General features: G+C 40.8%; 1 protein-coding gene across 6 annotated transcripts in view; it reads left to right on the forward strand.

The window, feature by feature from the left end:
* The window catches only part of GDPD4 (PLC-like phosphodiesterases superfamily protein), a 90359-nt gene that overhangs the window by 19404 nt on the left and 44021 nt on the right, over positions 1-26934 (forward strand). For 2 of the 6 annotated variants that reach the window (XM_088947799.1, XM_088947802.1), the window contains exons 3-4: positions 16812-16909; positions 25214-25278. In XM_088947799.1, coding sequence (XP_088803925.1) covers positions 16812-16909; positions 25214-25278 — 163 coding nt within the window. The remainder of the gene's footprint in view (positions 1-16811; positions 16910-25213; positions 25279-26934) is intronic. The other 4 variants (XM_088947801.1, XM_088947797.1, XM_088947800.1 and 1 more) reach the window with 3 other exon arrangements.

Raw genomic sequence — 26934 nt, forward strand, 5'->3', positions numbered from 1 at the left:
CAAAAACCCTATTAGTTTCACCCTGCTTTCTGTAAGTCTGTGCATCCTTTTGACTTTCCCACTCAATTGTTTCTAGGTGGTCAATTTCATGTCATAAGGATTTCAAGGTTGAGAAGTAAACCGAGATTGGTTTCTCTCCTTGCTTAAGATTATTAACCTCACATTTCAGCTCATAAGCCCTAGCAACATTAAGGGGTTGGGAGTAGGTCTCTTTCATGACATCCTAGATTTCCTTAGCTGTTTTTGCCCACAAATAGTTTCGACTGATATGTGGCTGCATAGAGTTGCACAACCATGTCATAACCAAATAGTTCTCCTAAAGCCATTTGGCATAAGTTGGGTCCTCCTTAGTTGGTTCTTTCACATCCCCCAACAAATAGTTCAGTTTTCCTCTACCCCCAATGGCCATCATGGCTGATTGGGCCCATTCTAAGTAGTTTGATCTATCAAATTTAACAGTTGTAATATGAAAGGTGTTCTCAGACATGTTACCAGAACCACCAGCCCCAAAAACACCTTCCTCTTGGTTCTTAAACTCTATTCTTGGTTAAGAGTTAATTAAATAACACTTTTTAATCACTATAACAGGAGAAACTGCACCCAGAAATTGATAACAGCCGGCCTAGGAGTTCCTCCTTAGTTGGTTCTTTCACATCCCCCAACAAATAGTTCAGTTTTCCTCTACCCCCAATGGCCATCATGGCTGATTGGGCCCATTCTAAGTAGTTTGATCCATCAAATTTAACAATTGTAATATGAAAGGTGTTCTCAGACATGTTACCAGAACCACCAGCCCCAAAAACACCTTCCTCTTGGTTCTTAAACTCTATTCTTGGTTAAGAGTTAATTAAAAAACACTTTTTAATCACTGTAATAGGAGAAACTGCACCCAGAAACTGATAATAGCTGGCCTAGGAGGGTCCTCCTTAGTTGGTTCTTTCACATCCCCCAACAAATAGTTCAGTTTTCCTCTACCCCCAATGGCCATCATGGCTGATTGGGCCCATTCTAAGTAGTTTGATCCATCAAATTTAACAGTTGTAATATGAAAGGTGTTCTCAGACATGTTACCAGAACCACCAGCCCCAAAAACACCTTCTTCTTGGTTCTTAAACTCTATTCTTGGTTAAGAGTTAATTAAAAAACACTTTTTAATCACTGTAATAGGAGAAACTGCACCCAGAAACTGATAACAGCCGGCCTAGGAGGATGATTTAGATTCGGCAACTACCCAGAAACTTATAACAGCTCTACTAGATCTTCCAGAGAACAAAAAAAAAAAAAAAAAAACTCAGATTGAATGAAAAAAGTCCAATTACTGCCCCAGAATCAATAACAGTCCTGAATTTTCAGAGTTTTCTCTTAAAACCCTAAAAAACAGGTAAAAAGAGGAGATTTTCCAGCGCACCTCTCAGAATAAACAAAGATGATCTTTTTTAATATCGATCTCAAGGAAAATAACTTGCTTCATTAAAAAATTCTGGCTGCCACCTTCTAACTGATGCAAAATCCTAATCTTGAGGATTTGAACCTTCTTCTGATTCTTCCTGATCACTGCAACTCTCCAAGGCTCTACAATCTCCTTGGTAGCAGCCACAAACTGTTAGAAACTTCCAAGAATCAGCTGAAGAGAAGAAGAGGAGAGGAGAAGAAGAACTCGAAGAGAGAATTCAGGAAAGAGAGAGGATGACTTGCAATAGCTGCCCCACTCTTATAATTTATATTCATATTCGAATAAATGTAAAAGGGCTGGATTACCCTTATTGCTTACATGGCAAAATAATAAAAGGAAACTAATAACATAAGGCTGAAATAATCTACCAACTAACAAACTGAAATAACTAACATAACTAACTGTCTACTACTGCCATACGAACACAGTGGGGACCACATCAGTGGGGTCCACATCAGTGTTCTCTACAGAGATTTGGTTTCAGCCCATCCCTCCTAAAGTTAGTGCTTTCTGTTGGGAAGCTTTCCATGGTTCCATCAACACCTGTGACTTGCTTAAGAGAAAAAGACCAAATTGGTGCTTATCCCCAAACTGGTGCTCCTTATGTAAGCTGAATGGTGAGACTGCTTTATTTGGGAGTGGTTTTCCTCTCTATTTGATTGCAGCTGGAATCCTCCTGCTAATCTAGAAGATCTCTTTAGCTCCAACATATTCAGGTGCTCTAAAAGGAGAGGCAAAGTGATGCGAAAATGCACTAGAGTAGCAGTGTCTTGGACAATCTAGGAGGAAAGAAATATGAGGATATTTGATGATAAGGAAAGAAGTAGAGATGCTGTGATTGAAGTGATAGCCATAAGGGTGGCACATTGGGTGAAAACTTCGAAAATATCTGCGGATTTTAAGACATAAGACTTCTTCAGATCATGGGGAACAATTGCAAACATTGCTTCTAAAAGACCTATTGTATCTGAATTTTGGCCCCCTCCAGATGTTGGGTGAAAGAAACTAAACTTTGATGGTAGCTGTTTGGGAAACCTTGGCCCATTGGGCATTGGTGGGGTAATAAGGGAGGAGAGTGGAAATATCATTGCTATGCTGTCAGGCCCTATCCAGCATGGTGATGTGGTGAATTCAGAACTGAATGCAGCAGTATTTGGTATTGAGAAAGCTAAAGAGTTGGGGATAAACAGGTTGATTATTGAAGGGGACTCAAAAGCTGTTGTAAGCTAGCTAAAAAAGAGGAAGGAGCAATCTGGAGATTAAGAAATGAGTTCAGGCGCTTTAAGTAGGCTTCTAAAGATATGGAAATTCACATAAGATGGATTAGGAGATCAGCTAATAGCATGGCTAATTGTCACAAGGTGCCCATGTTGAAGCTATGTAACCCAACCCTACAGTGAAGAGGGCTAACAAAAGAGTTTTTGAGAACATCCTAGAAGCTTCCTGAAGCCCCAAGACACTTCAAGATAGTTCAAGGATATTTCGGAAGCATTCTAGAAGACTTATGAGGATACTTGGGCATTGTAGATACTTGAACACTATTCTAAAATTATTCTAGAGCTTTCTTGTACATACATATACCTAAGGAAACTAAGATAAGTTTAGAAGGAGGAGAAGTTTAGAAGCATGTCTAGAACATTCATACTCTAGAGAAATCTTGTAAGTAGGTGGAAGTGCTTATAAAAGGGGACCCCCTCCCTCATTTGCATTCACCAAGGATTCAAGTGTTGCAATCCTCTCTTGAGCAATACAAGGAGTTCCCTTTGAGTTATAAACCTCTCTTTCTTTGTGTGCTTTGTGCCCCTTGTTGCCTAAGTGTGTGCCTTAGTGTGAGGGACGAGTTGGTGAGCTACTTAGTCCTAAGAGCCAGGAGAGTGCTCTAAGCAGGGAAGGCTGACTTGTGGAGTGACAGACTGCTTGCTGCCCAAGTGCCTCATGAGATGCTAGAGGAGACTAGGTTCATGACAAGTGGTATCAGAGCCTCATCAAGACTAAGCACATGGCTAAGGATAGGAAGAATATTAAATAAAAAAGGACAGGAAGAACATTACCTCTGAAGTGGAGGACGCCACAAGGATCGATGCGAGTAAGGTGGAGCCAAGCAAGAAGAGTAAGCATGGTAATAGGAACCGGGAAGCATCCTTAGACAAGGTTGCTAGCCTGGACCAGCTGCTAACCAAGGTGGAGATGACTATTGGTGAAGCCCAAGAGGAGATCAAGAAGCTTAATGGCGGCTTGGACTTCTTTGAGAAGGAGCTATCCAAGTTTGAGGAGGTTGCAAAGGCCTTGAGCAAGGAGTATCAAGGCCAAATGGAGGCCATGCAACGAACTATTGCTGAGCATCAAGCCAAGATGGAGGAGATGCAGACAGATCACGCCTTGTGGAAGAGGGCTTGGCCAATGGGGGTTCGTCCACCCCAGCTCGTGAGGTGGTGAAGGTGAAGACCCCTGAACCTAAGACATTCAAGGGAGCACGAGATGCACACAAGATAGACAACTTCCTCTGGTAGATGGAGCAATACTTTGAGACAGTTGGTCTTGAGGATGAGAGGACCAAGGTACGTATTGCGGCCATGTACTTACTAGATACTGCCATGTTGTAGTGGTGTAGGTAGTGCATGGATGTTGAACGTGGCACGTGCACCATGAATACCTGGGAGGACTTTAAGAAGGAAATTAAGAAGCAATACTATCCGGAGAATGTTGAGTACCTTGCTCGGAAGAACCTTAGGCATCTCAAGCATACGGGTACCCTAAGAGGCTATGTGAAGGCATTCTCTATGCTTATGTTGGAGGTACCAGACATGACAATTGATAGACAAGGACTTCTTGTTCCACTTTATGGAAGGCCTATGGGCGGAGCAAGAGCTAAGGCACTATGGCGTTCAAGACTTGGCTAGTGCCATGGCCGCTACTGAGCAGCTGACTGAGTACAAGGAGGCCAAGGGCCAACCCAAGCCAGGTCAGGGTAAAGGTGGGGGAGAAAAGGCCATGCCAAAGAAGGATCGTCCAAGCTCCAGTCCTCTCAAGGCTAGAAAGATGGAAAGGGTGGTGGCTGGAGAGACAAGGTCAAAGGGCAAGAGAAGAAGCCACTCAAGTACTTCCTATGCGACGGAGCACACATGATCAGGGACTGTCCAAAGAAGCAGGTCTTGAACTCCCTTACAACCAAGGAGGATGATTAAGGGGAGGAAGCATCAATGGGCTTGATGCAACTCCTTAATGCCATGAAGAAGGTTGAGACGACCCCAAAGCCTTGCAAGGTTGGGCTTGTGTATGTGGAAGAGACCATCAATGGCAAAGTTACCCATGCCATGGTGGACACTAGTGCATCCCACAACTCTGTCTCAGTAGAAGAGGCAAAGCAACTTGACCTGAAGATTACTAAGGAGAGTGGTTGGCTTAAGGCTATAAACTCACAATCCATGGTCATAGCTGGAGTAGCTCGAGGAGTCGACTTGCAAGTCGGATCATGGAAGGGCAAGGTTGACATGTTAGTAGTACCTATTGGACGACTTCAAGGTTGTTTTTGGCTTAGACTTCCTTGACAAAGTGAAGGCTGTGCCCATGCTACATGCCAACTCAATGTGCATCATGGAGAAAAGCGCCCATGCATGGTCCCTGCTATTTGTGGCTTAGGCACCAGCCTAAGAATGCTATCAACCTTACAACTAGTGAAAGGCTTGAAGAAGGGCGAAGAGACCTACCTAGTGGCTATGGTGGATGAAGAGGCCAAAGAAGAAAATGAAGAGTTGTCTAAGGAAATTGAGAATGTGCTAGTAGAGTTCAAAGATGTAATGCCAGTAGAGTTATCCAAGAAGCTTACCGCCTAGGTGGGAGGTGGACCACAAGATTGAGCTAGAGCTTGCGGTCATCCCACCAGCTAAGGTCCCATACTGGATGGCACCACTTGAGTTGGAAGAGTTGAGGAAATAGTTGAAGGAATTTCTAGATGCAAGCTACATCCGGCCCTCAAAAGCCCCATATGGAGCCCTTGTATTGTTCCAGAAGAAGCATGATGGATCCCTCAGGTTGTGCATAGACTATTGGGCGCTGAACAAGGTGACAATCAAGAACAAGTATCTCATCCCACTCATTGCTGACCTGTTCGACTAACTTGGGGGAGCCAAATACTTCTCCAAGTTGGACTTTTGTTCAGGGTACTACCAAGTCCACATAGGTGAAGGGGATGAGCCAAAGACTACATGTGCGACTAGGTATGATGCCTATGAGCTCTTGGTAATGCCATTTGGCTTAACCAATGCTCCTGCCACATTTTGCACATTGATGAACAAGACATTCCACCCCTACTTGGATCAATTTGTTGTGGTCTATCTAGATGACATAGTGGTCTATAGCAAGAGTGCAGGACTATGGAGGAGCATGTGGGCCACCTAAGAAAGATTTTCCTGTTGCTGAAGGAAAACCAACTCTATGTGAAGAGGGAGAAATGTTCCTTTGCCCAAATGGAGGTAGCATTCCTTGGCCACAAGATTAGCCAAGGGTTGCTGAGCATGAACCAAGCCAAGGTCAAGACCATCTTGGATTGGGAGCCACCAACCAAGGTGATAGAGCTACGGTCTTTCCTTGGTTTAGCAAATTACTATAGGCGGTTTATCCAAGGATACTCAAGAATAGATGCCCCGTTGATTGACTTGTTGAAGAAGAATGCTAAGTTGCACTAGACTAAGCGGGGTCAACTTGCTTTTGAGCAACTGAAGAAGGCTATGACAAAGAAGCTAGTGTTGCACTTGCCTGACCTTACGAAGAGCTTTGAAGCACAAACAGATGCCTCAGACTATGCCATAGGTGGAGTACTTATCCAAGACGGGCATCCTATAACATATGAGAGCCAGAAGCTGAATGAGGCGAAACGGCGATACACGGTCCAAGAGAAAGAGATGACAGCCATAGTCCATTGCCTTAGAACTTGGGGGTAGGTTCACAGTAAAGACAAACAACAATGCCACCAGCTACTTCCAAACCTAAAAGAAGCTGAGTCCCAAGCAAGCTCGTTGGCAAGACATCCTAGCCAAGTTTGACATAGAGTTTGCCTATACGCCTGGGCAGACCAACCAGGTAGTTGATGCATTAAGCAGAAAAGCCGAGTTGGCCTCATTACAGGGATTAGCGGCCATCAGTGGCCCAAAGAGCCCTCTTCTAGACTGCATATGGGAAGGGTTGGAGTAGGATGTGCTAGCTAAAGAGCTACTCAAGGCAGCCCAAAAAGGTAAGACAAAGTGATTTTGGGTGCAAGATGGACTACTCTATACCAAGGGAATAGGCCCTACGTGCCAAAATGGGGTAACCTACGAAAACAGATATTACGAGAGTGTCACAACACTCCATGGGTTGGACATCCCAGTCAGTGCCGCATCTTAGCCTTGGTCGAAGCAGCTTACTATTGGCCTTACATGGTAGATGATGTAGAGGCCTATGTCTAGACATGCCTCGTGTGGATGTGTGCCAACAAGACAAAGTGGAAAAGTAGGCACCAGGCAGATTATTGGAGCCTTTGCCCACACTTGAGTGCCCATGGGAGAGTGTCTCCATGGACCTTATCTCTACATTACCCAAGTCAAAAGGGTGTGGGTCTGTCATGGTCGTGGTGGACAGGTTTTCTAAGCATGCTACCTTTATAGCTGCCCCGACCGATTGCACAGTGGAGGAGACTGCCTGCTTATTCATGAGGAACATAGTGAAGTATTGGGGTGTACTCAAGAGCATCATCAGTGACCGCGACCCCTGATTCATAGGTAGGTTTTGGATGGAGTTGTTCAAATTCTTAGGTTCAGAGTTGTGCTTCTCCACCAGCTTTCACCCTCAGACAGGTGGTTAGACTGAGCAGGTTAATGCCTTATTGGAGCTATACTTGAGGCACTATGTAAGTGCCAACCAAAAGGATTGGGCTAAGAAGCTGGATGTTGCACAGTTCTCTTACAACTTACAAAAGCATGGGTCGACCAATCAAAGCCCCTTTGAGCTTGCTACAGGACAACAACCAATGACACCACATGTGCTTGCGGTTGGTTACACAGGAAGTAGTCCAACAACCTATCGTGCTGCCTAGAATTGAGAGGAACAGGCGGACTTGGCTCGAGCCTATTTGGCCAAGGCCACCAAGAAGATGAAGAAGTGGTCTTACCAAAAGAGGCGGTACGTGGAATTCAACATTGGGGACTTGGTGCTTGTTTAAGCTATTCCCTCAGCATATTCAAGTCCCTAAGGAAGGTGCACAAGGGCTTGGTTAGAAGATATGAAGGACTATTCCCCATTGTCAAGAGGGTGGGCAAGGTGTCATACCAAGTTCAACTATTCTCTAGGCTCAAGATATATCCTGTCTTCTATGTGAGCTGCCTGAAGCCATATCATAGAGACATGGAGGACCCTAGCCGAATGTCTCTAAGAGGGTGCCCACAGCTGTGGTTACATCCTTTGACAAAGAGGCTGAATGTATCCTAACAGATTGGACTGTGAGAAGGCGTGGTGTGCCACCCTACAAGGAGTACTTCATCAAGTGGAAGGACTTGCCGGACAGTGAAGCAAGGTTGGTAAGCAATTAACTTAATTTCCAGTTTATACAAAATTATTGCAAAAGTTCTCTCAGCAAGGTTGGTAAGCAAGCACATGGTAGTGGGGCCTACACAAATCATCTTCGTGGAAGCAAGACAAATATTGCAAAAGTGCTCTCAGCAAGATTGAGGGCTGCAAGAGAGAAAGTTTTAGATTTCTTTGAGTCTTCTTAGTTGGGTCAATAGCATTTGTACTCGTTTGTTTATTTATTTATTTTTGTATTCGTTGTCTTTGTTTTGCTGTATATATGTGGGTGATGCCTTATCACCTGACCTCTTTATATCTCTTCTTTCTTTAATGAACTTTTTTTTTTATTTTCCTTTACAAAACTATAAAGGTGGATGGAGCACATAGGGTAAAGGAGTTCAGACCAATTAGCTCAATTTCCAGTTTATACAAAATTATTGCAAAAGTGCTCTCAGCAAGACAAATATTAGATGAGGTGCAAGTGGATGTATCCATGCAAAAATTTAGAAGTGGGATGGCAGATTTGATTTGTAATATTTTTTCCAATTCATGAAAGCACTGTTGGAAGAATGGAAAGTTGCCAGAATGACAAAAAAGGGAAAGTTTGCTGGTTGATCATTCCCTTGGCAATCTTTTGGGCTATTACGTGACAGGAACTAAGTAAAAACAAAACCCTTATCCCTGTTCTTGTTCCCCTGGGCCTGATTTCACTCAAAATCCTGTATGCCAACTCCTTGTTTAGCTAAAGAATTAGCTAGGGTGTTAGACATCTGTGAAGTTCCACCTCAATTAGCTGTTCAAGAGGACACCAATAGTCTTAGCCTCTCTACGCCTAATGTTACTGTTCTCTTAATAGTAGAGGGAATATGATTTTCTCTTTTGTATAGTTCCTGATTTTCCCTGCTGCTGAGAGGATGGAGAGCATGAAAGAGGTGGTTGTTAGCTTGACTGGAGGAAATTTTGGTAGGCTTAAGCTGTTAAAAGATGGTTGGATGTTTTGTAAATTCTGAACCAGACAATGGAAGAAGTGTGGGCTTGGGCAGTGGCTGAATGGAAACCAAGTAGCTCATTTCAGGTGAGGGGAGACTTAGTACGGGGTTCTTTCATTTCTCCTTCAGCAGCGAGAAGGAAGCTCTTGGCATCTTTGATGAAGAACAAGATCAAATAAGGCTTCAAGATTTAAGGTTGGGGAGATGGAATCCTCTAGTCGGAGCATTGAGAAGCGTGGGGTCGTTGAGCTTCATCTGGGTAAATGTTTGTGGCATTCCTCTACATCCTTGGTTCTTTAAAACATTTAGAGATGTTGGGGATGCATGTTTGAGGTTTAGGTTCATAGATTCAAGAACCATTGAATGGAAGAGCTTAGTTTGTGCCTAGATATTAATTGAGGTGAGGGAAATTCATCTTGTTCCCATTTTCTTGCTGCTTCAATTTGGCGGCAAACTTTTTGATTTAAGAGTGGTGGTAGAAGGAACTTATCCTGGTGGTTGGTTGGATGACTTGTTTTCTGGGAGGGAGGAGGGGAGTGGTTCCCAGTCATCGGCTGGCTCAAATAGGAAGTCGAATGGGCTGGTAGCAGAGGAAAGGCAGAAGGTTGAAGATGAGGGAAGTTTGGGAATAAAAAAATAATAAATGATGATAGTGGGGTTGATATTATGGGCTTATTCGGCACTCGGGACTTTGGGAAGGTAAAGAGGGGAGAGTTTGAAAAAAATAGAAAGATGTGGGGCCCAATCGAGGTTGGGTAAAGAAAAGGTCTGGGCTGGCCACAGTGTGATTTAGCCATTGTTGACACAGGAAGGATTGGGGATGTGGAACATGTTGCAGGCAAAAAGGAAAAAGAAACAAGGGGCTAACATGGGAGATGAAAAGTTGCCTTCATCATGTATAGAAGGGGTGTCTTGCGATGGGAATGGGAATGTTACTGGGGCCCACCCTCCAAAGCCTCTAACAAAAAGTAGAAAGAAGAATATTGTTCCGCTTAGGCTAGGGGTCAATAGAAAGCTTGTAGTGAATTTTAAATGATCAAAGGCTCTTAGTAGAAGGATTGGGGATGTGGAACATGTTGCAGGCAAAAAGGAAAAAGAAACAAGGGGCTAACATGGGAGATGAAAAGTTGCCTTCGTCATGTATAGAAGGGGTGTCTTGCGATGGGAATGGGAATGTTACTGGGGCCCACCCTCCAAAGCCTCTAACAAAAAGTAGAAAGAAGAATATTGTTCCGCTTAGGCTAGGGGTCAATAGAAAGCTTGTAGTGAATTTTAAATGATCAAAGGCTCTTAGTAGGAGGGGATTGAGCAGATATGTTTGGGATAAGGTTTGAAAAGGGAAAGAGTAAGAGGGGAACGAGAGATTTCAGCGGCAATAGAAGGAAGAAGAAGGCTACTGTGAAGTTTGCAAAGGTGAAGGTTTCTGCTATTTGTGATGTAGGTCAAAGCCCTAACAATAGTGTGGAAGTTCTTGCTTGCTGCGCTCAAAATAGGGGCAATCCTGTGGAGCTTGTCAAAGTTGCGAATCAAAAGGTGCTTGATGGCAAGTCGCCATCGGATTCTAACCCTACAGTGAAGGAAAGTTTGAGTGGCACAAATGAGTTTCATAAAGAAGTTGAGAATGGTTTGAAGGAGAGGGAGGTGGATTTAAGAGGCTCTGCTGATGCTGATTTAGGAGGTGATTGTGTTATTGGCGTTGAAGGAAGTGGAATTGTTGGTGAGAACCATTATGCCCTACCCCAAACCGAGAGCATAGTGGATGATCATCGTTTCTTCGAGGAGGTGGTGATTGGAAAGATAGGTGTGGATTTGGGTAGGAGGGGGGGAGGCCAAGAATGTTTTAGATATGGATGAATCAGTGAACTCCAAAAAATCCCATGGAATATTTGGAGTAAGATATTCTCATACTGGTCATGCGAAGAATTATAAGAAGGTATATAAGAGAAGGGGCAGCAATCTTACAAAGATGACAATCGACGATGCTGTTGGTAGGGATTCCTGGGTTGATTCTAACTCGGGTAAGCAATTGGGGACTTGACAACAGGAGGAAGCAATAGAGAACAATTTTGATTCTACTATACGAGCGTGATAAAAACATTGAGAGGAAAGTGGAGAAAACCGGAAGTATCTCCATTGAGGAAGTGGCTAAAAATGATGTAGAGATTGGCAAAAGCTTGTCTCTGTTCTTCTGGGGTGGTGAGGAATTTGCTAGGAAAGCCTTCAAAGAGTTTTGAGAGAAAAAAAGAGAGAAGGAACCTTGAAGAAAAAGGAAAACGGAGGTGGGATGAAGATGGTGATGGTCAGGAGGAGATGTTTGAAGGGGAGGATCAAGGCCCTGTTCCCACTAGGCTTGTTTGTGATTGTGTCACAATCGTATAGTAGTGAAGCTGTCCGATGTTATACTTCTAGAGGTGTTAACCTTCCTTTTTAATTGAGTCTTGTAGTTGGTGGAGGTGCTTTGTCAGTAGACATTTTCTCTCTCTGGTGATATCTTATCACCTTCCTTATGTATTCTTCTTTTTATTTTAATGAAATTTTTATTTTACTTTGAAAAAAAAAGATTGATATTGAGAAAGCTTATGAGTTATGACCATGTGGAGTGTAGTGTTTTAAGAAGAGGTGCTTAGGAGGATGGGATTTGGGAAGAAGTGGAGGAGCTGAATTTTTGCAGTGGTTACAAGCTTAATTGAAGGTTACTGGATTGGGAAGGAGGGTTAAATCATTTCACACAACAATATGTTGATGATACATTGCTCTTTCTGGAAGCATCAAGGGGTCAAGTATTGAAGATTAGAGATAATCGTAATTGAGGGCTACAGGATTAGGAGGGAGGGTTAAGTTATTCATACTAAAATATGCTAATTATACTTTGATCTTTCTGGAAGCATCAAGGGGGCATGTGTTGAAGCTTAGAGCTATTCTCAAATGTCCCATCTTGGCTTCTAATGCAACAATGATATCCCTGGACTTATTGTTGTGCACATTGCTCATGTTGTATCAATGCAACATTACATCCCTACACAAGCTCTCCATGTGCTTTTAGAAAAGGTTGCTTTGATACCACTTGTTATTGTTAGACAGTTTTATATGCCCTTAGCTTCAATCAAAATGATGTACTTTATGAGTTTATTGTAAATGAATAAAAGTGCATATTTGATTCATGTTCCCTTGGTATGTTTCTGTGTAATACCCTTAAACTGAACACTTAATGAGACTCGTGTTAGTTTAGAATGTTTACAGCCAGTGGGTCGGTCTGGGGAGACCTATCCTAACAAGGCTGACACTGTGGTGCCACCAAGTCGGTTGGGGTGGCTTGTCTCAGCTACCGGGGTGAGACCCTAGGCACATATAGTGTAGGATTAATTGAATCTTTGAACTGGACCAGATTTCCGGTATTGCCCTGGACCTTGGAGATTGATGGGCAAAACTGGAAAGATACACCCGACCCCTAGACCCGATTATGATACTGCACTAGGTGTCAGATTGGGCTATCTTTGATGTACCATTCAGTGAGATCCTTAGCGGGGGTCAAAACTTGGGTATGTCGGGACAGTCTGAGAATTCATCTGAGTGGGTGATCATAGTGACAGGATTAGCCCCTTTGTCGGACAAAGGTAATGATTAGGGATGCACTCTCACTGATGGAAACCAAGACTGCCGGCAGCCGATTTCAATTGTTGAGATTTGTTTTGCAAAATATATTTTATGAGATATAAAAGTATATATATTATGGTTTCGAAATATTTGCAAAAGGTTTTAAATCCCGGGATCCATAGAAGAGAGAGTGCAACACTGTTCCTTGCAGCCGAGGGAGAGGTCCTCTCTTGTCGGGCAGTGTATGATCATTATGGGATGAGAGGTTAAGTGTAAGACCATTGAGGATAATGCCTGATGGGCTAATCTTGCATCTACCCATGGTCCCTGGGTGTTACAAGGTGGCTTGGCCCAGGGACCACTTAGGGTAAGTGTTGGGCCCATAGAGCCCATCTGATGAGTTTTCAGGGGGTGCACTATACATAACAGTGTATTCGGCCAGGCCTTGTAATAAAGGCTGGGCTGAACCCATGTGGCTGATGTGTAGATCAATGTTTGGGTCCCACGCCATACAAGGAGGCCCAACTGGGCAGCAGATTGGAAGGCTAAATGAATACATAACCTTAAATGGGCCTTAAGCCCATTTCGAACTGGGCTAATTTGATTAGTCACTTAAGGGGCGAATTCTGAGATGAATCAGCTGATAGGATTGGGCCCACACCCTATCCATTTAGAGAGTCCAAGATCTAAATAAGATTTAGATCTGGAAGCCTCCTAATCAGATTAGGAGATGGCTGATCTAAATCTACAGATAAGATAAGGGTTATCCCTTATCACTTAAGGGGACTTCTAATCCAAATATGATTTGGGTTAGCAACTCCTAATGGGATTAGGAGCTGATCCCTTTGAGATTATAAAAGGAGGAGTGGGCGGCAGCCTTTAGATATGCAAGCCACACATCCTTGTCTTCAGAGCTGAGATTACCAGAAGAGAGAATTCAGCACCCTGCAAATACTCTCTTGCCGCCTCCTTCCTGCAGCCGCCGCCTATAGCAGTTCGATCTCCAGTTCTTGGGAGAAATCAAGATTGGATCTTGATACCAATCTTTTGGAGAAAAGATTGGTGGGAGTTGTATTCACAAGTCGTACAGGTGATTCTTGAGAAGGGTCAAGTTCTTTTGGAAGAACACTGCTGATTCTGCTCCACCCTGCACTGCGCCATCTTCAGTGGGAGCAGATTTTGGATCCTTCCTTGGGTGTGAACACCTCCATTGGGAGATACTACTTCTCCGTATCAGGTATTATCCCTCCCTACTCCTTTTGGTTCAGATCTGGTTCAGTTTATGGTTCAAGAATGATCATTGAAAATATGTTTTTCTAAATAGGGAATTCGATTCCCAGTTGAAGGGAGAGAAAAATTTTTGAAATTTTCCCCCTTATTCCGCAATCTTTGGGTGTCCATGTGAAGGATTTCCTATCCCTTCAGTTATGTCCCAACCACTCCTTTCTACCCTGTGCCTTAGCAAAAAGTTCCCCTTATAAAAATCTATAGTCCCCTCTAAGTATTTTGTCAAACATGTACATGGTGCAAGGGACTTTTGCTGTTTAAGACACTAACATTTCAGCATGCACCTCCATTGCAATATATGCTGCTAACAATTTGGTGGTAAGGAAGTGAAAGGTTAGTCAGGCAATCTCACAAGCATTCTAACAGCTGTTGTGCATCTAATATATACATATTGGAATCAGCATTTGTTGGACAAATGTTTATTGTTCACATTCCAAAAACTACTCTCCCTATCAATTAACCTTCAAATGTAAGTTGCATATGCTTGGTTTAGCAAAAATCCTCCAAAAACCAAATTGACACCCCAAAGAAAGCACTTTCTCCTTCAAACAACCACCGAGAACAACCAACTGTAAAGAAAACAGCCCATTCTCTCCACTTGGAGGAAATAGGACCAATTGGCTACAAGTCATCTCCCTATAGCAAGACAAGCTAATTTTTAAAATAAACAATGGTTGAACAAAGGAGATTTTATCATCATCATCATCATCATCTCCGTAAGCCTTGCCCCAACTAGTGTTTTAAATGGCTAGGAGGCATATGGCTGGAGGCGTGTGGCGCCCCCAAAATGCCCTGAGGCGTATTCCAGAGGTGTTGATACTTCTGAGGTGTATGCCTCATACACCTTTTTGGCTTCATGCACTTCACGCACACCTCATATAAAAAGACAACAAAAAGAAAAAAATGAAAGAAAAAAGAATAGAAAGGAAGGGAAAGGAAAATGAGGGTAAGGGAAAACGAGAAAGAAAGAAAGAGAAGAAAAAAAGAAAAAAGAAATTAAAGGAAAGGGAAGTGAAGGGACGGAAAGAGAAGGGGAAAGAAAGTTTGGGCCAGGGCAGGACCCCCTTGGCTGAGGGGCAACAAGATCCCCCCTTTCAGTTAGTTTTATGCATCTTCATTCTTCTTAATATATTTTACTAAAAATATAGAAAATGAGTTGCTTCTTTCTTTCTCTTCTTCCTCCTTATCCCCCTCCTATTAAGGGGGCGCAAAAAGAGGCTTACACCTCTTACGTTCTTTACTATGCCTTACACCTCCAGGTAGTGGAATGCCTCACTTCATGCCTCATACACCTTTCTGAGGTGTATGCCTCATACACCTTTTTGGCTTCATGCACTTCATGCACACCTCATATAAAAAGACAACAAAAAGAAAAAAATGAAAGAAAAAAGAATAGAAAGGAAGGGAAAGGAAATTGAGGGTAAGGGAAAACGAGAAAGAAAGAAAGAGAAGAAAAAAAGAAAAAAGAAATTAAAGGAAAGGGAAGTGAAGGGACGGAAAGAGAAGGGGAAAGAAAGTTTGGGCCAGGGCAGGACCCCCTTGGCTGAGGGGCAACAAGATCCCCCCTTTCAGTTAGTTTTATGCATCTTCATTCTTCTTAATATATTTTACTAAAAATATAGAAAATGAGTTGCTTCTTTCTTTCTCTTCTTCCTCCTTATCCCCCTCCTATTAAGGGGGCGCAAAAAGAGGCTTACACCTCTTACGTTCTTTACTATGCCTTACACCTCCAGGTAGTGGAATGCCTCACTTCATGCCTCAATGCTTTAAAACATTGGTCCCAACTATATGGGGTAGGTTACATGAATCATGTTTCACCATTCTGTTCTGTTCATTGCCATATATATTGTTAAGTCATAATGCCCTAGCATGAGCACAAAGAGACAAATTATGAGGATCCATGAACATGAGAGCCAACCTGATGAAACCCTCCTTATCCAGGCTTGGAACTGGCTATGTAAGGCAAGCTCAAACTAGTGTAGTTAAAGGAGATGATTTGAACTATTAAAACTAGATTCAAATAAGGAAGGGATTCATCCGACAACATAGATTGGATTAGGAAATAGGAACAAAAACAGGTTGTGAACCATAGAAATTAGTTTTCCCTAACACAAATTGATTACAAAAAATAGGGGGATGAACTGTAGTTTATGCTAACAAGATAACAAGAGCAAACAGATTTGAACTATAGTAGAAAAGTCAAAAACAAGTAGACACTAGATGAGATGAACTATAGCTGGAAAGGAAAAATGGATGGCCAAAACTCAAAAAACTTGACAAACATATCTGAACTCAACTGATAGATATGGAATAATCATTGTTGCCATCTTCATCATTCTTATCAGAGTCTACCTGCTTTGCTACCATGTTGTGAGCGATATGAGAGAAGAGAGGAGAGCAAAGTGAAAGGATGGAAGAGAGAAAGAAAACTAGGGTTTTAAACCACAAGAAATCTATCTTTCTCAAATGAAAACGATGGTTATTTATACACTAGAAATATCTAATTTACTAAGAAGCCAATGGGACAGATATTACATAAATGTTTGATTATAGGTTCACTTCCTAAAGTACCCTCTTTCTTCATAAAGTTATGGTTTGAACACTCCAATAATTATCAAGGTCATCATCATAACTGTCTTTATTTTCTTGCTTGAATACCACCTTGGTTTTCTAGTTCAAGAGTAATCTAAAATCTAAATTGCTTCAAGAATCCAAACATAACAGAAACCAGAAAAGATTAGATCAAGGAAGAGAAAAGCTGAACTAATCTGGGTATAAAAGCCTTTTCATATATCTCATTACATAACGACTCTAGATTGGAAATGGCAGATATTCACTGCCATCATTACCAATGAATGAAATGGAAAATAATAATTTGACTTCGAAATAACTAAGACCGTGAACACATGTAATGCTGAGATGATCAAACTTTCTCTTTTTATTTGCAGATGGCTGCATATCGTATTGCTCTCCTTTCTCAAGTTGATTGTATTGAGATTGATATTTCTCGTTCTTGTGATGGAATTTTGTTTGCTCTCCATGACAGGTTTGTTAGTGTTAGTTTCTTTAGAGAGATTCTACTTCTATATGCAACATCTAAAGTTCACCTATTATTTAGACTATGGAAGCAACTTTGATTTGTTGTGTTTGCTTGAATGGAAAACTGAAATTTTTACTAATTTTCCCACTGAAGAGATTTAGGGGTTCAAATTTAACATCTGGAATGCTTCTCTCTAGTTTTTTTTGTACTTTCTTTGATCAGTACACAAATAAGTTACTAATATTTATGAGAAAGAATGATATGAACACATACAAACCTGTGCCAAAACATCCTATGTGGGTTAGCTTCTGCTACCCACGCCAATGCATCTACATTTTTACTTTCAAATTATGAACTTCCTCTTGGAAATTTATGCTCCCTTCAAAATATGAGAGGTTCATCCTTACTCCTTGTCTTGGAAATTTACTCCTAATTGCCTTCCTTTTTAACCTCTTTTATTGTAGGGCTATGAATCCAAGGGCCTATGCTGTTTTGTGTTCACGAACTTGTTGTAATGTGGCTTTTGCCGTGTTGGCACAACACGGTTTTGCAGGCTGCCCGCACTTGTAGTTGGCCGTGTCATGCCAACACAGGGGCTTGTGTGGGCCATGCTTGCCTGGCTCGTAACCCCTTAAAAGTCAAGCTTGGAATGACTTGTGGTATGAGCTCGGACGGTCTTGTGTTGTGTTGGGCCGACCATAGGTCAAGCTTGGGTTTTGAGGCCCATGGGCCGGCACGACACAATATGAGAAAGTGGGCCATGCTAGCATAGTTGGCGGCCCAACACTACATGACCCACTGGCACAACATGAAGTCGGCCTGCTATGGGCCGCGTCGACCTGCTTCAAATATAGCCAATGGGGGGTCCCCATCATCATTATCAACATCCATGCCTTATCTCAAATATATGGGATCGGCTACATAAATCCTATTTTTTCAATCGGTTTTATTTAAAGCAATATCCACTGTGAAATTATTAGTGCTTAAATCATTTCTTACTACTTCTATCCATGTCCTTTTTGGTTTACCATGAGCTCTTCTAGCCCCTTCAATGTGTACAAATCACTTCTTCTAACTTGTGCAAATGGTGGTCTTCTATGAATGTGCCCAAATGGTCGGCTACATAAATCCTATTCTCTCTCATTTTATCACCTATTGGAGCTACTCCTAGGTTCTTACAAATAACTTCATTCTTAAACCTATTCTTTTTACTTTTATCCACTTGTGCATCTTAGCATTTGTGTTTTTGCCACATTCATTTTCTAGAGATGTTTCTTAATTGCCCAACACTTTGCTCTCTACAACATAGCTGGCCTTACAACTATTTTATAGAATTTTCCTTTTAATCTTAGTGGTATTCGCCTATCACATAAAAATCTAGATGCACCCCTCCATTTTGCCCATCCTATCTTTTCTAATTCTTTGGGTAACATCCTTCTCAATCTATTCCTTGTCATATTGTTCTTGCCAGATCCAGATCTAGAAGGTAGAGTCACCCGCCTTGATCTTAATCTTCTTTGGGATCTCACCACCCATTTTTACTTTAATACGAACCCACTTGCAAGTTTTCAATTCCTCAGCTGAGTCATCAGTTCCTAGAAATCCTCAATGTTCCCTATTCCCTCAATAACACTCGGGCACCTGAGTGATAGTGGTAGACCGAACACTTTAATTCACAGATCTATTGGATAGTGAAAGCTTTCTTTCTTCTGCACCATCTCACAGCCCGCTGTCTCAAACCACTAGTCGGTTGCAAGTCGAGCTTGCCTAAACCTCCACAGACTATTGCGCAACACCCAGTCTCCCTCCACTTTTGATGGGAAGATGAATAGGTACCTATCGCCCATTAGCTTTTTAATTGGAGATGAATAGGTACCTGGAGCGGGATTTGGTTGTTCCAGTTTGCCTCCATGGACTATTGCGCAACATCAAGATGAATAGGTACCCCTGCTACTACACCCCAACTTTTGGCTGCCCAAAACTCTAAATCTTCCATCTTCAACCTCCTACTAGAACAACCAACTAGGCACCGCTCAAAAAATTTTTTCCTTGCTACTCCTTTATTCTCCGTTTCCAGGTATACCTGATCACCCTCCCTACCCAAACGAGTTTCCCCAAATCCCGACCAAACTCCAACTACAGCCACAGTTCTGAACGAGAGATTGTTTCTTAGACCTGGGCCCTTTTTGTTTGTTATACCACTAACTCACCCCCACCTTTCGCCTAATGCAGGAGTCGAGGAATCAAATTTGGAATTTTCTGAAATTTTCTATATTTCTGTATATTTGGACAGTATGGGTATTTTCGTCATTTTGACCAGTTCCATGTGGGCTTGGGCTATAACATCTTGTTCCTCTAGCTTAGTAGTGCTTGTCTTTCAATTTTCAGTTTATTTGCATTAATAGATAGGAAACTATTGTGTTTCTTGATGCACAAGACAATGAGGGGCATTTTTGTAATTATGGTAAACAGTATTCCGGGCCATACAAGTCACTCTATAAATAGATGTATTCTCTTCCTTTAGAAGCTAATGAATGAATGAAGATTTCTTTAGAGCAAGTTTGTTGTATGGAGTGATTCCTACAAAACCCTAGAGTGATTCTAGGACCCCTTGGAGTGATTCCTTGGGATTTCCCTCTCTTTTCTCTTTCTCTACCCTTTCTACTCTCTCTCTCTTTCTCTCTTCATCATTTCTGTCTTCTGATAGTTTGTTCCAGCCCTACTGCATCACTGCCTCCTCTGATAGGGAAGTTCCAACTTTACTGCATTTTCTCCACTAGACGAACTTACTTTCTGGCCTTTAATGATCCTCAAATACCTTCATCGATCTTCATCTTTGCCAATCCTCACCTTTCTACAATCATATACAACAAATGGTTTTCATAATTCCCTTTAATATTTGTTGTTACTTGTGAAAACCTTACTTCCTTCACACTAAACCATTCAATATATGGTTTTTATCTATTGAAAACATAGTGAAAATCACCTTTGGTCTATCTTTTGAACTGATCGACCAAACCATAAACCAACCCAAACTGATTCTTTATAGTAGGGTCAATTTCCACTAGTGGTCGGTCGGTTTTGGGTGGTCAATTTCCTAGCTCGACCAAGTCGGTTCAATTGTCCAAACAGCTTGAAACCGAACCAAACTGACCCGTGAACATCCCTACCATCTATTTGGAGCAAGTTGGGGGAGATTGAAAATTTGACCATGTAAAATCTGCTTGCAATAGGAGTTTTCTCAATTCAAAGGAGTCAACTAAACCATTAAATTTCCTCATAATAGTAGTGATTCCTTGGTTTGGGCTATTTGTTTTCCCCAATAATCTAATAACATCGAAATCACCACACACACACATACACACACACACACACACACACACTGTGGCCCTTCCCAAAGTCCTCTAACAGTAGACAACTCCCAAAACAAGGCCCCATCTCTATACGAATTAGGGCCATAAGCATTTGTTAAGCATTCATGGATTGGCAGACAATGGTCGGGATGTAGGAGTCGATCTAGGGGCTTCCCGGTGCTCTCCCTGGAAAGCTATTCATGGTATTTTACTTTCATTTCATATGTCAAATTTGATGCTTGTGCAGGAAATAAGGTCTTATTTTGGGAAGATGCTTGGATTGGAGACACTCCCCTTAATGAAAGGTTCCCTTTTATTTATTCACTCTCTGAAAATAAAAGAAAAGTGATCTCTTCGGTCTTTATTGATAACTCTTGGGACTTGGGTTTGAGGAGAGGCCTAAGGGAGTCAGAAATGACAATGGTGGATGAATTAATTAAACTTCTAGGGTCAACTTACCTGGATCAATCTTGTGTGGACAGTAGAATTTGGAAACCTTCCCCTTCTGGTGTGTTCACTTGCTCTTCCTTTTTTGATATCCTTATTCAATCATCAAACCCTGTAAGGAGCTTTCCTTCAAAGAATATTTGGTGTTAGCCTGTACCCCTAAAAGTTCAGGCTTTTTGTTGGGAGGTGGTTATCCAAAAAATCAATACTCTAGATTTGTTGCAAAGAAAAAGGCCAAATGTTTGCCTATCACCCCATGTTTGTAGCCTCTGCTTGGGATCTGGTGAGACGATCACACACCTATTGATTTCTTGTCCATTTGTATGCTTTATTTGGACTTGGTTCTCTTCTATCTTGCCTTTTTGACCCAAGCTTTTTCAGGCAACCGAAGAGGCGTGGAAGATTAATGTGGAGAGCCACAAGAGCAGATATCTTATGGTCAGTTTGGGAAGAAAGGAATAGTAGAATCTTTAAAGGCATGGAGAAGTCCAAGGAGGCAATTGTAGAAAGGATAATTTTTATGACTATTCATTGGTTGAAAACTTTGGATTAGTAAGAATCCTCCCTAAAGCTCCCCACGAAGGTGCAAAAGAATAGTTAAGACCCCTAGCTCCCTAGATACTTCTTATCCATTTTCTATCTACCACTGGTCTTTTTTTTTTTTTTTCTGAAGACATTCCTGATTAGCCTTCTCTTTTTTGCACTTTCTAAACCTCTCACATTCCAACTTATTATCTTCATTTCAATAGATCGAGAGTCCCTGGAATAATGCTGAAATCAACACTCCCCTTTTCTTCTTTCCTTTCTCCTGCTTTCCTCCTTTTCATAATTTATGCCACATTTAAGTTTTTTAATCTCACTCTTTTTTCTTTTTCTTTGCTTATCACTCTTCCTCCAGTAAACTTTAGTTCCCCCCTTATTTCCTTCCCTCTAATCTTTTTTCTTCTACCCCCTCTTTCGTTACTTGGTCTAAGTTTCACCACTCCCTCTTGAATCCCATTGGAATTTTGACATGGGTCTTGGACTTGGGGAGTGAGGTGATCTAGACCTGCTCCCATAGACTCCTTTTCTAAGGCCAAATATACCACTGGTTCATGATTTTACTACTCTTCTACATTGCTATCCAAGAATTTCCCAAACACTAGGCCAATGCCACTTCGGTTAGAATCATTCTGTGAAGGTATGGCTTTGGCTGGACCTGCAATAACAAGAGGAACAACATTAGAGGAACCTTTAGGAGAATGCAAAACAAAATCAGGCATAGCCTTCCTTTGTATACTTTCCGCAGGATAGAAATCCTTGTCAGATAAAACAAGGACAGCATCTGTTGATCGTTCCTCTTGTGCTTTTTTACTTAGGTCAATGTTGAGACGAAAATCCCAAGTACAGACACCCTGAAATTGTGCCTCTGCTTCTTTTTCTGTTTCGGCTACATCTGAGTCCACCTCAATGTTTGAAGCAGGAAGTTCATAACCTTCTTCTCTTGGTACCAAAGAAGTCTTGCTAGAGGGGTCTTCAAACAGAAGCTCCGTTCCTAACATGTCGTTGTCCCACAACTTACATGCTTCATTGGTATCAATACTTACACGAATGTTTTCAAGTTGATTGGATCTATATTGGTGTGGTGTAAGAGCTGGTTCTTGCCATACATGGAATCTTTAAGTTGCCTTGTTCGAGAATTTCTTAGAAGACTTATTTGACTTGCTACCAAGGTTATAATGTTTTGGCTTGATGGGGGAATGTTGGAGTGTACAAACTATATGATGTATGAAGAAAGGGGGTAATTTAGGAAGAAAACTTATAATCAAGGATTTTAATATATTATCTTCTCATTGAGGACTGCTTTATAATTTGAATTGTAGTTATAATATGAAGCATCTCTCTCATTGAGAGAGTAAGATTTGTTGTGGTTTGAAGCCCTAATTTTCTTCTTCTCTACCATCTTTTCTCTTACCTCTCCTATATTCTCTCTTATCACTCTCGAGTCATGATAACATTTCTCTTCTCTTGTCGTCTCTCTCTCTCTTTCTCGCTCACATCTTCTATTTTCTTGAGAAACTGGTGTTCCTTCCTATACAGCCCACAGTATAGCTGCCGTTGTTCATCTTGAGAATGTCTTTCCCTTCTTCGGTCATGGTGAAAAGAAAGCACTGTCGAAAAGGTTTATTATAGTCATTGGAGAACTCTACCTATACCCAGAAAAAGAAAGAAAGGTCCCATGTGCTGGACAAAAGGTATGGGAGAGTGATAGGTGGTTAGAAGGCTCAGAACTTGCTCTACAGGGAAAGCACATATATGGTGATAAGCAAGAAGAGGGCCTTCGTGATAGATGTTTATTTCCATATGTACTACTTAGGCCCCATTCATTTTCACTTACCTGGGTAAGTTTACCCAGGCAAGTGTTTCCTAGGTAAAACATGCTCAGGTAAGTTCGGTTCCGACGTTCTTGTGTGATATAAATTACTCATGCAAAGAGAGATGCGGGAGGGAGAGAGTGTTATTGGTATGCAGGTAAGTTGCTTGCCCACCCTCTAGGAAGGTATTAGCTACCTGGGTAACTGATACTCAATAGTGCAACAAATGAATGCTCGGATCGTGGTCAATTACCCGGTTGACCAACTTACCCCTCACTAAAAATCGTCAAACAAATGGAGCCTTAATAGAAAGCTCTCACCTTTGGAGGAGATGGTCCTTCCCATACTGCTTCAGTGCTTCATAGGAAAAGAAATCGGATTAGGAGTACTAGAACTTAAGGTCTTAAAGAATGAGACACATAATAACAAACTCGATGTGGAAATTGACCAAACACTAGAGTCCAAAGAAGATGGTCAGGACAACAACCCTTGAAGAATTCAAAAACAAAGTGCTTCTGGAATTTCATTATCCCTCAATGTTCTTCTGAATCTCAAATCTCAATTCAACCTAGATCTAGAGATGAAAATACAATTGGTAATTAAACTCTCTTTGCATTAAGGAGGGAATACGAAGAAGGGATTTTGTCCTTTAGTGGCATATCTCCACCACAGTTGTAAAATATAAATGGTATATTTTAGTAATTCAATGCTCTTCTGAATCTGAAATCTCATTTGAGTGCAGTTCTCGAGATGGAAACACAATGGGTAATTAAACTGTCTTTACATTAAAAAGGGAATAAGAAGAAGGATTTTGAACCACCATTTTGTTGCTCATGGGCCCTACAAAGTACTTAATTGGAGCTTCTGGCTTTCAAGTGGATGCTGTATCAACATATTAATTGGTATACTTGTATCCATATCTATCCGTGGCCTTTAACTTAGGAAAATGGAGAGGTCCATGTCCATATCAATTTGGGGATTTTAGCATAATAGAATAGGTAGCAATCTCTGATTTCTTGAATTGCAAGAAAATTCACTCTTTTTTAATTTTTATTTGTTGGAAGTTCACCCATTGGCTTCTTTGTTAATCTTTGTTTTTTGATAAATAATCTTTGTTTTTTTTGTTCCTAATTATCAAAACTACATGATAGAGTGAGTTCAAGCAAAATTTAAACTCATAGAAAGTGCAAATGGTTCTAATAGATCAACCGAATAATTTACTTATACAATATATAAACTAAGATTTAGCTTTATGTTTGAAAAGAATCATTGTTTTCTATGTTAAGCATTGTTGCTACCCTTGTCTGAAAGTTTTCTGAAGTTCCCCATTTTTTATACTGTAATATCAAGTTTCATCTATGTACTGTTTTATGTTTTTATGTAACCGAACTTGTGCACAATAGTATGTGCTTAAATTTTCTATTGACACTGCAGTAATATATTAAAGGTGTTTACTAAAATAACAAAAAATATGAATTGAAATTTGAAGGCTTCTTTTATTTTTCTTTGTTGCCTAAAATTGAAATTTTCTATTGACTTTAGATACATGTTCTAATAGTTTCAGTTGTCAAGGCATCTAGGTGATTTTGGGCAACAGTGGGGTGCCTATTTGCCTAGGTGATACGAATTTCATAAAATAAATAACTAAAATTTGCTTAGTTCAATAGTTTTATACACAATTCAGCATGCATATTAATTTATAAAATAGAAATTTTCTCTAGATTACAATGGTAAGGATGTCAACTGTGACATGCTGTTTTATCACTGCTGCATGTTTATTGCATCACATGCAGTACATGCACCAACTGTGACATGCTGTTTTATCACTGCTGCATGTTTATTGCATCACATGCAGTACATGCACCAACTGTGACATGCTGTTTTATCACTGCTTCATGTTTATTTCAGAGTCATAGGACATGCCCTAGATAACTACTTTTAGCAAGCATAGTTTTATTTTCTTGTCAAAAAGTTACAAGATAAAAAGGAAAAAAACCTGCTTCTTGATAGCATTAGGCTCAATGCTTGATTTTGGTATGCTATATTTTGTCTTTATTTTCTTGTATGTTTTTGTTTCCTTTGTATCATATTCTATATTGTCATTACTACAATTATTTCATGAAACTACAAGAAGAGATAATCCTCACATGGAACAGGCAGGGATTTGCAGCGGATATCCGGTAACAACACTGTAAAAGTTGGAAATTTAAGCAGTAAAGAGGTCAGATTTTGCTGGCTACCTTTATTCCCAATTTATTAAAGCATTTTTGTAGGTAATGACTCTATTTGATGATATTAATTCTTCATCATCTAGTTCATCTGAATAAATGGGAGACTTATTTAATTTAACAACAAGCAAAATTAAAAATAATGCAGAAAAAAGGAAATATTTAGAGGAGAGGAGGCTGTAACAAGGAGGGAGTGAAGAGCACTTCAAGTCTTGGGGATGGTATCAATCATAAAGTAAAGGCATTATTGCACCTATGCCCTTAATAGGGTGGAAAAAATAAAACATAAAAGATAATGGCCTAATAAAAAATTATAGTGGTCTGCCTGTCAATTCAAGTTTGGAGCAGATAAGTAGCATTCCCGACTTGCTAAGAGTTGCCTATTGCTTCAGCTGACAACTCCCTCAGTAAAAACATCTGCCAACTGCTGATCTGTCTTTACTTCAGGCACACTTCTCCAGATAACACCCTCTCCCTATCTCTAATGAAATGATGATTCACCTCAATATGCTTGGTGCAGTCATGCCTGACTAGATTTTGGGTGATGTTAATTGCTGCCCTGTTATCACAATAAAGTATGGTTTAAAGTGTCCATAAATTTTCTAATATCTTGATGTCATATTTCCTTTTCCATGGGTACTACCACGGAATTTTACTAGAATTGACATGTTCATCACCAATGGACACTACCGGCACTATGTGAGTACAAGGATATTATAACGTAAGTTGGTGACGATATTTCAGATATGTGGAGTGGCAATGTTATCGTGCACCTAATAGACATGATTACCACTTCAAGCCAGCTTGAACTATACCTTGCCCTATATGGATTTGGCTATATGAATCCCTATTCCACCTTTGACTTTGTTCAGTGCCATATTGTTAAATTATGGGCCTTTAAATCACTTCAATGTTTGGTGTCATTAGATGTCATAAAGATCAATTGTTGAAAGAAGGTCCTTCACCATTTAGATTTTAGAACATGTGGCTAGAATAGCTTGGGTTTGAAAATATTGGTCAAGGAATGGTGGGAAGAAGGGGGTGAGACACATAGTGGAAGAGGCTTGTGGTTTTTCAAGAAATTGCAAAAGTTGAAGGAGAAAGTGAAATGTTGGAACAAAGAGATCTTTGGTAGAATAGAGGAGAAAACGAAAAGAATTTGTAAGATGATTCAGGAGTTGGATACCAGAGAGAATCAAAGGTTATTAGGCAACAATGGAAGGGAAGAGAGCATCCAATTAAAAACAGAATTGGGGACAATTCTAAGACATGATGAAATCCGCTGGATGCAGAAATCTAGCTGTTAGAAGGTGATGGAGACACCAAATTATTTAACACCCTAGCTTTAGGAAGTAGATGGAAAAATGCGGTATCTAGATTGGATGTAAATGGGGAAGTGTAGTTTGCACCTGGTTTAACAGAAATTCAATTTGACATTTTTAACCTTGGTTGTCATTTGGTCATATTTAGCAAACAAAAAGAAAAAAATTAATTGTCTATTTTGTCCGTTTTATGTTCAAGTGTGGGTGAACACCAACCCATTCTCCTGTTTGAACCCTAATTAGTAGAACTGGTGGCAATCCATTGAAACCCTTCCTCAACAGTGGCACTTTCTGAGGATACCAGTGGCATTCTATCAGAAAGAAATA

This window comes from Nelumbo lutea, chromosome 5 (assembly GCF_056320005.1).
Source record: "Nelumbo lutea isolate HS-2025 chromosome 5, American lotus-T2T, whole genome shotgun sequence".
NCBI classification, from domain to species: Eukaryota; Viridiplantae; Streptophyta; class Magnoliopsida; order Proteales; family Nelumbonaceae; genus Nelumbo; species Nelumbo lutea.